This window comes from Chiloscyllium plagiosum, chromosome 42 (genome assembly GCF_004010195.1).
Source record: "Chiloscyllium plagiosum isolate BGI_BamShark_2017 chromosome 42, ASM401019v2, whole genome shotgun sequence".
NCBI lineage: Eukaryota > Metazoa > Chordata > Chondrichthyes > Orectolobiformes > Hemiscylliidae > Chiloscyllium > Chiloscyllium plagiosum.
Genome location: NC_057751.1, coordinates 4572607 through 4584919, shown reverse-complemented (window position 1 = coordinate 4584919; position 12313 = coordinate 4572607). Strand labels below are relative to the sequence as shown.

Below are 12313 nucleotides of genomic sequence, written 5' to 3'. Positions count from 1 at the left end.
GATCAGAGAGGTCAGAGACTATTTTGGGAAAGGTTTTAGGCAACAATTCGAGAGGAGAGACTTGCTGAAGAAATGGCTGCCACTCACAGAGTGACGAGGAAAGTGTGCAAGTTCAGAGTCAGAGGAGTGAGGACATCTCCAGGGGTGGTCAGGCAGGAGCAGGTTTCCGAGATCAGGCGTGGCTGTAGATTGCTTTCAAAGCTGGAGTGAGGATTTTAAAACTGAGCCATCGCTGGACAGGGGCCAATGCAGGCCAGTGAGAATCGGTGCAACAGGTAAGCAGGAGACCTGACAACTCAATGTCCAGATGATCTGAAGTTGCCCAAAGCTGGAAGGTCAGAAGTCAGCCCAAGAGAATGTGGAAGCTATCAGCTCCAGAGGCAAATAGAAAGTGGCACGAGTTGAGAGTGTGGTGCTGGAAAAGCACAGCAGGTCAGGCAGCATCCGAGGAGCAGGAAAATTGACGTTTTGGGCTAGAGCCCTTCATCAGGGGCAAGGGTGAAGCTGGGCAATATTATCTGGTGTCAAGGGACAGTAGATGGGGTGAGGGGGCTTACTGATGTCCAGGGGTTTCCTAAGGCCCAGTAGGAGCCAGGGTGAGAAAGTGCGATCAACAGACAGTGACTGACCTGTCTGGGTTGTGTTTGTGATGGGATTGCTGAAGTGTGATCCTCCTCCCACAGGATCACACCAACAACGTCCACGGAGTGGCATCGACGATAGCACACGAGATGGGCCACAATCTGGGCATGAACCATGATGATGACAATTGCAACTGTGATTCTAGGTCTTGTATCATGTCTCCAGTTCTGAGGTGAGTCTGATTCACTCCCCTGTGGGGCTGAATATCGATTGAGGTCGCAAACTTCTAGCCATTCAAGCCTGCTTTGCCACTCAGAATGACAATGGCTGATCGGCCAACTCCATACCCTGTTCCCATTTCCCCCCCCCATCCTTCAATCCCTTTAGCACTCGGAACTATGTAAACTCCTTCTTGAAAATGATTTGGTCTCAACCATTTTCTGTGGCAGAGAATTCCACATGTTCCGTACTCTCTGGGTGAAGACATTTCTCCTAGTGCCAGTCCGAAATGGTCTACCCCACCTCTTTAGACTGTGACCCTTGGATCTGGACTCCCGCTTATCAAGAACATCCTTCTTGTGTTTATACCAGTCCAGTCCAGTTAGAATTGTGTATGTTCTGTGAGAATGCCCCTCATCCTTCTTAACTCCAGTGAAAAAAACCCTGACTGATCTAGTCCACATATGTGAGTCCTGCCATCATAGGAATCTGTCTGGTAAATATTCTTTGCACTCTCTCCCTCATCAGAATATCATCCTCAGAAAAGGAGACCAAAACTGCACCCAATACTCTAAGGGTGGTCTCACCAAGGCCCTGTACAATGACAGCAAGGCATCACTGCTCCTGTCCTCGGGTCCTCTCGCTATGAAGGCTCGCAGACACCTGCCGTGCCGCACCGACATGTTTACTTTGACATTATTACAAAAACAAAACCAAGGCAGTGGGGTCATGAAACATTCTGAAGGCTGAGCTAGATGAAGGATTATTGGGGATATGCAGGAATGGAGAGTCAAGGCTTAAATCAGATCAGCCATGACCTTCATTGAATGACAGGGCAGGCTCAAAGGGCCGAATGGCCTACTCTCGTTCCTTGTTTGTATTTCTTTGTCACTGAGAAGCCCTGTTTGTCAGAAACTGGGAAAGGAAAGCCAAGGAACACAGTGATTGGGTTCAATGGGTATGAACATTGCCCTTACCAAGAGCTGGTTTGGTGATCTATTGTTCAAACTCTACCACACCCAGACAGCTCGGTCTTGTTTCCTTTGCAACACAACCGTCACTTTGCTCGGGGATTCCTCTGTAGAATCTACCAGACTAAAGAGACAATAAAATGCCACTGAGTGTGAGTCTGACTCACCATCCAGTCCATCAGTGGACCCTCCTGCCTTTTGAACTTTTCCCATTCTCCTTCCGAAAATTGCTATCCCCGGATCTTGTCCGGCTTCAAAATCCTGACAATGCAAAATGCCCCCAATTCCTTTGTCGCTCGCCAGAGTTCTGTCCTGCCTGCAGTTTTCAGAGGAGGTGGAAGGCCATTTGAGACAGGCACAAGTGGCAGGGTCTGGTCAGAGATAGGGGTTAGATGAATGAATCTGTGGGGTGGAGGGGTGTGGGGATGTGCAGTGCCCAGTTCACACAGCATTGGTTCGTGGCCAGCCTGCCCACTGTTTCCTGAACTCTGTCACAGCAGTGACTCAACATCCAAGGGACAGTCACTTGGCTGTAAGGCAATCTCGCAGTCAGGCTGGGAATGCCGGAGGATGGTGCATTAAACCCGAGTCTCTCGTTTCCTCCTGACAGCTCGGTTTTGCCGACAGAGTTCAGCAGCTGCAGCCACCAGCACTTCCAGAACTTTGTGCTGACCCGCACAGCATCGTGTCTCCGTGATGTACCCAACCAGGACGAGATCGTTTCGAGGCCGGTCTGCGGGAATCGCTTCCTTGAGAAAGGGGAGGAGTGTGACTGTGGAATTCCAGAGGTAGGCACCAGATTTATCACGCTCAAAGCCTTTCAATCCTTTGATGAAATCAGGACTGGACACAGTCACCACAGGAAGGATCTTCGCCATGGCTGGGGAGTCCAGAACCAGGGGGCACAGTCGAAGGATACAGGGTAGGCCGTCTCGGACCGGTCACCCAGACAGTGGGGAGCCTGTGGAATTCTCTCCCACGGAAGGTGGCTGAAGCCAAAAGGTTGCAGATGGTCAAGAAGGAACATGGGGCTAAAGAGATCAGAGGGCATGGGGAGAAAACAGGGGACTGAGTTGGATGATCAAGCACGATCAGATTGAATAGTAGAGCAGGCTCGACGGGCCAAATGGCCTATTCTGCTCCTATTTTCTGTGTTTCTATGTTTCTAAAATGATCTGGGAGTTTTTTTTTGGTCTGACACATTTAATCGCCTGTGAACTCTGTGCAACTGACGTCAATGCTCTTGCTTTTTCACTCCCTCTTGACTCCTCGATCTGCTTTTTCTTTGTTGGTCTCCAAGCAATATCCAGTTTGTGAGCAGTTGTCTGTGAGATTTGTCAGACTGGCACCAGCTGGTAAAATGGGGCAAGGATTAGGCAGCCAGTGAGAGAGTTGCCCCAATGTACTTTGTGGATATGAGTGTGAGATGTGTAGATTGTTAGACTCTTGGGGATTGAGAAGGAACTGGAGAATAGATGTTTCTCAGAGTTGGTCTTTCTCCCTGGTCTTATAGCCAGCCTGTGGTGATGGTGTTTGACTTTCTTGGTGTTTTGCTATCCTCAGGAGTGTCTGAACCCATGCTGCGATGCTCAGACCTGCAGGCTACGAGAGGGAGTGCAGTGTGCTGATGGAACCTGCTGCCAGGATTGTAAGGTACATCCATTAGCTTCACAAAGGATGGCAAACAAATCCCATCCCATCCCATCCCTCTTCCTTTCCTCTCCCCCCGGCTCCCTTTCTCAAACAGAGATAACTAATGCAGAACACACAGTGTCTGTGGCCATTCCGCCCCCTCCAGCTGTCCTGCCCCATTTGGGCATGTACCTATCTATCCTTTTTGAGTTGAATACACTCCTGACCTTACAGTATCTCTCTTTTTCAATATCTCTCATTCCTGATATAAATCTTCTGCACTGTGCGAATGTTCCTCCAACTGCGCTCTCTTTCCTAATCTGTCAATCTATCTGCACAAAATCCCATTCCTACCTTTGTATGCTGGGTTCCCTATCAGTGTCCGTTTTGCCCTGTTGGCCAGACTGAGATCCTCTTTCAGAAAGCAGTCCACACATTCTGATATCAATTCCCTGCCACAAAGTTACTGTCTCCTCTGAAATGTGGATCACAAAGAGCTGACCAAGTCTCCTTTCCTCCCTGGGTGTTAGTTCATGGCAGCAGGCTTGTTGTGCCGGAGAGCCAAGGATGACTGCGACCTCGAGGAGACCTGTGACGGCAGATCAGGCCAGTGCCCAGAAGATACTTTCCGTCTCAATGGGACTCCCTGTAAGCGAAATACAAGCTTCTGCTACATTGGCAAGTGCCCAACCCATCAGGAGCAATGCGTCTCTTTCTGGGGATCAGGTAGGTTTAAACCTTCAAACCTTCAAAGTGGAAACAGGTTCTTGCACAGGAAGAGGCAATTCCGGCCATCGTCTCCCATTACCCATGACCAGCCCCTTGCTCCATAGCCTTGCTGGGTTACAGTGCCTCAGTGGAGAGTTTCTACCTGGATCAGCGAACTGGACTCCAGAAACCCACCACCGTCTTGGTGAAAATATCTTCCCTCATGTCCTCAGAGTGAGGAAGAATAACCCAGCTAGTGGACAGTGAATGTGTGGAACTCATTGCTGTTGAGGCCAAGTCATGGAGTATCTTTAAGACAGAGACCATCAGGTTCTTGACTCATAAGGGGATGAAGAGTGACAGGGCAGAGTGCTAAGGGAGAGAGCTGAAGAGATCGTGGAGAGATTAGTGGTGATCTTTCAGGAATCTTTCAGAGGACTGGAAAATCGCTAACATGACATCCCTATTTAAAAAGGGAGTAACGCAAAAGGCTGAATATTACAGACTGATTAGTCTAAACTCAGTTGTGGGTAAGATCCTGCAATCCCCTGTGAAGGGTGAGATTTCTGAGCACTTGAAAGTGTACAGTAAGATACGGCAAAGTCAGCATGGTTTCATCAAGGGGAGGTCATGCCTGACAAATCTGTTAGAATGCTTTGAGGAAGTAACGAGCAAGTTAGACCAAGGAAAGCCAATGGGTGTTGTCTACCTGGACTTCAAGAAGGCCTTTGACAAGATGCTGCACTGGAGGCTACTGAGTCAGATAAGGGCCCCTGGTGTCAGAGGCAAGGTGCTAGCGTGCATAGAAGATTGGCTGTCTCTCAGAAAGCAGTGAGTGGGGACACAAGGATCTTTTTCAGGATGGCAGTCAGTGACAAGTGGTGTTCCGCAAGGCTCAGTATTGGGACCATACCTTTTCACTTTATAAATTAATAATCTATGTGAAGGAACTGAGGGCAATCTGGCTGAGTTTGCAGATGATACAAAGATAGGTAGAGGGGCAGGTGACATTGAGGAGGGAGGGAGGCTGCAGAAGGATTTGGACAGGTTAGGAGCGGGGCAAAAATGTGGCAGATGGAGTAAAACGTGGGAAAGTGTGAGGTCATACACTTTGTTAGGAAGGATAGAGGCATGGACTATTTTCTAAATGGGAAGAAAATTCAGAAGTCTGAGGTGCAAAGAGACTTGGGAGTTCTAGCCCAGGATTCTCTCAAGGTAAACTTGCAGGTTGAGTCAGTAGTTAGGAAGGCAAATGTAATGCTGGCATTTATTTTGAGAGGACTTGAATATAAAAGAAGGAATGTACTTCTGAGGCTCAATAAGGCTCCGGTCAGACCACATTTGGAGGATTGTGCGCAGTTTTCGGCCCCATATCTCAGGCCCTGGAGTCTGTTCAGAGGAGCTTCACTAGAATGGTCCCAGGAGTGAAAGGCTTAACATATGAGAAATGTTTGAGGACCCTGGGTTTCTACTCAAAGGTGTTTAGAAGGAGGAGGGGGAGATCTGATTGAAACTTACAGAATACTGAATGGCCTGGACAGAGTGGATGTTGGGAAGGTGTTTCCATTGGTGGGAGAGACTAGGACCTGAGGACACAGTCTTAGAGGAAAGGGAAGACCTTTCAGAACAGAGATAAGGAGAAACTTCTTCAGCCAGAGAGTGGGGAATCTATGGAATTCATTGCCACAGAAGGCTGTGGAGGCCAGGTCATTGAGTATATTTAAAACTGAGATAGATAGGTTCTTGAGTATCAAGGGGATCAAAGGTTATGGGGAGAAAGGAGGAGAATGGGGTTGAGAAAATTAGCTATAATTGTTTGGTGGATCAGACTCAATGGGCCGAATAGCCTAATTTCTGCTGCTATTTCTTATGGTCTTTTGGTCGAATGGGGTCAAGAATCACATCAGCCAAGATAGAATGGTGGAGCTGAATCGATGGGCCAAATGGCCTCATTCTGCTCAGCTATCTTATGGTCCCCTCTGTTCCTTTGACCAATTGCTTTAAATCCCTGACCGAGTCGGCTGATAGGTCTTCCCTGTCCAAGTCCCTCATTACTTTATCCACTTCTGTAAAGACTCACCTCAGCCTCATGTGTTGAGAGGTCAACAAGAGCAACCTATCTGATCTTTCCTGGGCACTGCAGTTTTCAATCCATGGAAACATTCTCCTCCATACTCTCTCAATAACAATGGTGTCCTTCCCGTCATGTGGTGACCAGAACTGTGCTCTGGCTGAACCAGTGTCTTCTATCGTTCCAGCATCCCATCCCTGCTGTGGAACTCAATAGCTAACCCACTGAAGGGAAGCATCCCAAACGTCTCCTTCCCCTTTCTCCACCTGTCCCTGCCACCTTCAGGGACCTGTGGACAATCCCTCCATGGCCTCTGACCCTTGTATCCCAGATGCGTATGTGTTTGAGTGTGGGCTGGTCACAAGGACAATGAGCAGCAGGAAGCCATTTGCCCATCCACCCAGCTCTGCACAATTGTGGCCTTGGCCCCATTTCTCTGCCTGCTATGAAGACAATGACTCTGAGCAACCATCTGTCAGGCCTGTCTGTGAATTCCTTCACAGGAGATGAGTAGGCCTTGAGTTATGCAGCAGCGAGAAAGGCCTTTCTGTCCATCCTGCCTGTGCCAGCACTTTGTGAGAGCAAACCAAATGACGCCCACTTGTTCTCTGCAGCTCTGCAAACATTGCCTTCTGACGGATTTGCCCAGGACTCACCTTGCACTTCCCCTTTCAGAGAGCACAATTCCAGGAAACAATTCTCTACTCATCTCCTCTGGTGACAGCACCACCATGGAAACCAAGTGTTACAAGAAGGATTCAAGTCATATTCACTAAAAATGGTTTCAAAAGAATAATGAGACTGTGCTGATTATTTTATAGTTGTAATAAATGGGGAAGGAAGTCAATGCTCAACAAGGAAGGAAGTGAAGACTGACAGGAATTACAGAACGTTTCAGTGATCATTTTGCATAAGTTTTATGGTTATCGTGCAATTACAGGAATTTCACAACCCTCAGGTCAGGGTCAGATGGTCCCTGCTTCTTAGAGACTAAAGGATTTCATGAGGATGGATTCCCAAAAGGATAAGCAGGAACCTGTGGAATACAGCTAGGACTGAGTGGAGAAACTGCCATTGCAACTGTTCCAACGTTGGTTCATTCAGTGCTGTGTTTCAGGTTAGATTAGATTAGATTCCTTACAGTGTGGAAACAGGCCCTTCGGCCCAACAAGTCCACACCGACCCTCCGAAGAGCAACCCACCCAGACCCATTCCCCTACAATTACCCCTTCACCTAACACTACGGGCAATTTAGCATGGCCAATTCATCTAACCTGCACATTTTTGGACTGTGGGAGGAAACCGGACCACCCGGAGGAAACCCACGCAGACACAAGGAGAATGTGCAAACTGTGATGTGGAAGGTTCCAGAAAGCTCAGGGAATAAAAGAGACTGTGGCCAGGTTGGGTTGAGTTGGGTTCAAACATCAACCATCGCCATGTTGAAGGACAGGACAGGCTTGAAGGGCCAAATGGCCTCCTGCTGCAGGCTCAAATGGCTCCCATCTCTGACTTGCTGCAAGTAATAGAGTCCTGTTATATTTTCTCATCATCGCAGTCACTTTGCATCAAGTTTTCTATTGGCTTTGTTGAGCCACCTCATTCTGATGAACGTCAATGTTTCTGTTTTAATAGGTGCCAAGGCAGCGCCGAGGCGTTGCTTTGAAGTCAATAAGCAGGGCGACAAGTTTGGTTACTGTCAGAAGACAGCGTCTGGTTTTCAAGGATGTGCTTCTGAGTAAGTAAACAGAACAAGTAGGCCATACCATAACTGGCTCAATCTTTTTATGAACCATTTGCATGAGAACTGCTGGCCAGGCCAACGTTTATTGCCCAGAGGCTAACCTTCTATCATCAGTGGACATGAGTGAACCGGGTGGACTTTTACAGCTATCGATTATGTTTAATACCAGATTCTTTTTTTTCTGGATTTGACTTTCTGCCCAGGGATTCGAACCCATGACCCCCTGTTTAACTCACCAGGTGACAGCAGGACCCCTTATCTGCAGCCCACTTGTGGATGTAAGCTCAGTGCTATCCATGGGCCTCAGTTCCCCTGCCATTAATATCAGGATTCCCACACGCCCAGTCACCGCCAGTGCACTCCTGACAACTTCATTCCATGTTTTCTCTTAAAAATGCCCTGCTGATTTTGCCTTTTCTTTTAGAATCATAGAGCTGTACAGCACAAAAACAGACCCTTCAGTCCGACTTGTCCATTCTAACCAGATATCCTAACCTAATCTAGTCCCATTTGCCAGCACCTGGCTCCTATCCCTCTAAACCCTTCCTATTCATGTACCCGCCCAGATGCCTTTTAAATGTTGTCATTGTACCAGCCTCCACCACTTCCTCTGGCAGCTCATTCCATACCCTTTGCGTGAGAAAGATGCATCTCAGGTCCCTTTGTAAATCTTTCCCCTCTCACCTTTCACATTTGCCCTCTAGCTTGGAAATCCCCTGCCCTGGGCAGAAAGATCTTGTCTATTCAACTTATCCTCGCTCCTCCTAATTTTATAAACCTCTATAAGGTCACCCCTCAGCCTCCGACGCTCCAGGGAAAACAGCCCCACCCTGTTCAGCCTCTCCCTATATCTCAAACCCCCCAACCCTGACCACATCCCTGCCAACCTTTCCTGAACCTTCTCAAGTTTCACAACATCTTTCCTGTAGCAGGAAGACCAGAATGGCACACAATATTCCAAAAGTGGTCTAGCCAGTGTCCTGTACAGCCACAACATGACCTCCCAACTCCTGTACTCAATACACTGACCATTAAAGGCAAGTATACCAAACACCTTCTTCACTACCCTGTCTGGCTGTAACTCCACTTTCAAGGAGCTATGAACCTGCACTCCAAGATCCCTTTGTTCAGCAACACTCCCCAGGACCTTACCATTAAGTGTACAAGTCCTGCCCTGATTTGCCTTTCCAAAATGCAGAGCCTCACATTTATCTAAATTAAACTCCATCTGCCACTCTTCAGCACATCTGATCAAGATCTCATTGTACTCTGAGTTAACCTTCTCTTGCTAACTGTACCTCCTATGTTCACATCCAAATCATTTATATAAATGACAAAAACCAGTAGACTCAGCACCAATCCTTGTGGCACACCACTGGTCACAGGCCTCCAGTCTGAAAAACAACCCTCTACCACCACTCTCTGTCTTCTACCTTCAAGCCAGTTCTGTATCCAAATGGCTAGTTCTCTCTGTATTCCATGAGATCTAACCTTGCTAACCAGTCTCCCATCGGGAACCTTGTCGAACGCCTTACTGAAGTCACATTGTCTACTGCTCTGCCCTCATCAATCTATGTCACTTCTTCAAAAGGGTTGGGATATCTGGTTGGCATGGATGGGTTGGACCAAAGGGTCTGTTTCCATGCTGTACATCTCTATGACTCTAAGTTTGTGAGACATGATTTCCCACGTACAAAGCCATGGTGAGTATCCCTAATCAGTCTTTGCCTTGCCAAATGCATGTAAATCCTGTCCTTCAGGATTCCCTCCAACAACTTGCTCACCACCAGTGTCAAGCTCGCTGGTCTACAGTTCCCTGGCTTTTCCTTACCAATTTTCTTCAATAATGGCAAACACATTAGCCAACCTTCAGTCTTCAGACATCTCACCCATGGCTATCGATGAACCAAATATCTCAGCAAGGGACTCAGCAATCATGTCCCTAGTTTGCCCAAAACGTTCTGGGATACACCAGATCTGACCCGGAGATCTATCCACTTTGATGCACTTTAAGATGTCCAGCATCTCCTCCTCTGCAATATGGACACTTTTCAAAATTTCAGTTTATTTCTCCAAGTTCTCTAGCTTCCAAAACCTTCTCCACAGTAAAAACTTGTTTAGTATCTCGCCCATCTCCTGCAGTTCCACACATAGATGGTGTTCTTCTTCTCTCCCTGGTTACCCTTGTGCCCTTCATGTACTTGTAGTGTCCCTTTGGGTTCTCCTTAACCCTGTTTGCCAAAGCTATCTCATTTCTCCTTTTTTACCCTCCTGATTTCCCCTTGAGCAGATTACTACTGACCTTATTCCATTTAAGGGATTCACTCGATCCTGGCTGTCAAAACCTGCCACAAAATCAGAAGTTGCTGGAAAAGCTCAGCAAGTCTGGCAGCATGTGTGAAGAGAAATCAGAGTTAATATTTCAGGTCCGGTGACCCTTCCTCAGAACTGCTGTCACTTCTGAGGAAGGGTCACCAAACCCAAAATGTTAACTCTGCTTTCTCTCCACAGATGTTGCCAGACCTGCTGAGCTTTTCCAGCAACTTCTGCTTTTGTTTCTGATTTATAGCATCTGCAATTCTTTCAGTTTTTATTTTGTCTATACCTGACCTATGCTTCCTTCTTTTTCTTGACCGGAGCCTCAATTTCTCTCATCATCCAGCATTCCCAACATCTACCAGCCTTACTGTTTCTCTCTAACAGGAACATACTGTCTCTGGACTCTCAGCATCTCATGTTTGAAGGCTTCCCACTTCCCAACCATCCCTTTACCTGCAAATAGCCTCTCCCACTCAACTTTGAAAGATCCTGCCTAATACTGTCAAAATTGGCCTTCCTCCAATTGTGAATGTTAACTTTTAGGTCCTGTCTGTCCTTTTCCATCACTATTTTAAAACAAATAGGAATTATGATCACTGGCCCCAAAGTGCTCCCCCAGTGACCTGCCTTATTTCCCAAGAGTAAGTCAAGGTTTGTTCCTTCTATCGTGAGGACATCCACATACTGCAGAAGAAAATGTTCTTGTTCACACTTAACAAATTCCTCTCCATCTAAACCCTGAACACCATAGCAGTCCCAGTCAATATTTGAAAAGTTGAAATCCTCTCCCATTACCACCCTGTTATTCTGACAGATAACTGAGATCTCCTTGCAATTTGCTTCTCAATTTCCCACTGACTATTGGGTGGGTCAAGAGTACAATCCCAAAAAGGTGATCATCCCTCTCTTATTTCTCAGTTCCACCCAAATAACTTGGCAGGATGTGTTGCCAGGAATATCATCCCTATATTCAGCTGGAATGCTATCCCTCACCAAAAATGCCACTCAGCCTGTTTCTTGCACCCCCTTTCTATCCTCCTGATAGTACCTATGCCCTGGAACATTAAGGTACCAGTCCTACCCTTCCCTGAGCCACATTTCTGTAATAGCTATGATATCCCATTCCCATGTTCCCAAAAATGCCCTGAATTCATTTGCTTTCCCTGTCAGTCCTCTTGCATTGGAATAATTGCAAGTTAATTGATCTGGTTTGCCTCTGTCTCTGCCTTGCTGTTGCCTGCCTTTGACTCATCTGCTCCTCTGCTGAACTGTACCCACCTCAGATTTATTTCGTTTCTCACTATTTCTTTGGAGTATAGTTTATCTGCATTGTGCAGCTCAGCAGAAACATCACCCTCATTCCCAGGTTATCCTACCCATAACCCCCTGCCCCCAAGTCCAGCCTCAAAGTCCACATCCTCACAGTCAAGTCCCTTTGTACCTCAGCCCCTCCTCAACTCTGCCAGCGTCTGTGTCCAGTCCCACAATCCTCCAAGATCACAGCACTCCGACCAGTTCAGGCCTTTCAGCCTATCTTTGACTTCCTTGACCCCGACTCAGCAGCCACGCAATCTGTTCCCTTTGCTCATTGCAGCTCCTTAGACTGCACTTTCCAAACCAACAACCACTTCTCCCTCGAAGAGGAGGTGCCAGTGTTGGACTGGCATAGATAAAGTTAAAAATCACACAACACCAGGTTATGGTCCAACAGGTGTATTTGGAAGGACTAGCTTGTGAGGTGCTGCCTCTGTATCTGGTAGCTAGTGGGGCAGGATGCTAGGACACAGGGCTGTCTACAGATTGTGTTCTTTTTGAACAAAATAGAATGTAGTTGCAAATACAATTCTGCAAATGCAAATTCACCCCGTAGACTTGTGTGTGTGTGTGTGTGTGTGCATATGTGTGTGTGTGTGCATATGTGTGCGTGCGTGTGTGTGTCTATGTGTGTGAGTGTTTCTGTGTGAGTGTAAGTGTGTGAGTGTGTGTCTGTGTGTGTGTGAGTGTATGAGTGTGAGTGTGTGTGTGAGTGTGTGTCTGTGTGTGTGAGTGTGTGTCTGTGTGAGTGTG

At 47.3% G+C, this 12313-nt stretch overlaps 1 protein-coding gene across 3 annotated transcripts in view; it reads left to right on the top strand.

The window, feature by feature from the left end:
• LOC122543039 (zinc metalloproteinase-disintegrin-like crotastatin) overlaps window positions 1–12313 on the top strand; it is a 96542-nt gene that overhangs the window by 67476 nt on the left and 16753 nt on the right. For all 3 annotated transcript variants that reach the window (XM_043681231.1, XM_043681230.1, XM_043681229.1), the window contains 5 exons: window positions 684–814; window positions 2383–2560; window positions 3336–3425; window positions 3935–4130; window positions 7819–7921. In XM_043681231.1, the coding sequence (XP_043537166.1) occupies window positions 684–814; window positions 2383–2560; window positions 3336–3425; window positions 3935–4130; window positions 7819–7921 (698 nt within the window). The remainder of the gene's footprint in view (window positions 1–683; window positions 815–2382; window positions 2561–3335; window positions 3426–3934; window positions 4131–7818; window positions 7922–12313) is intronic.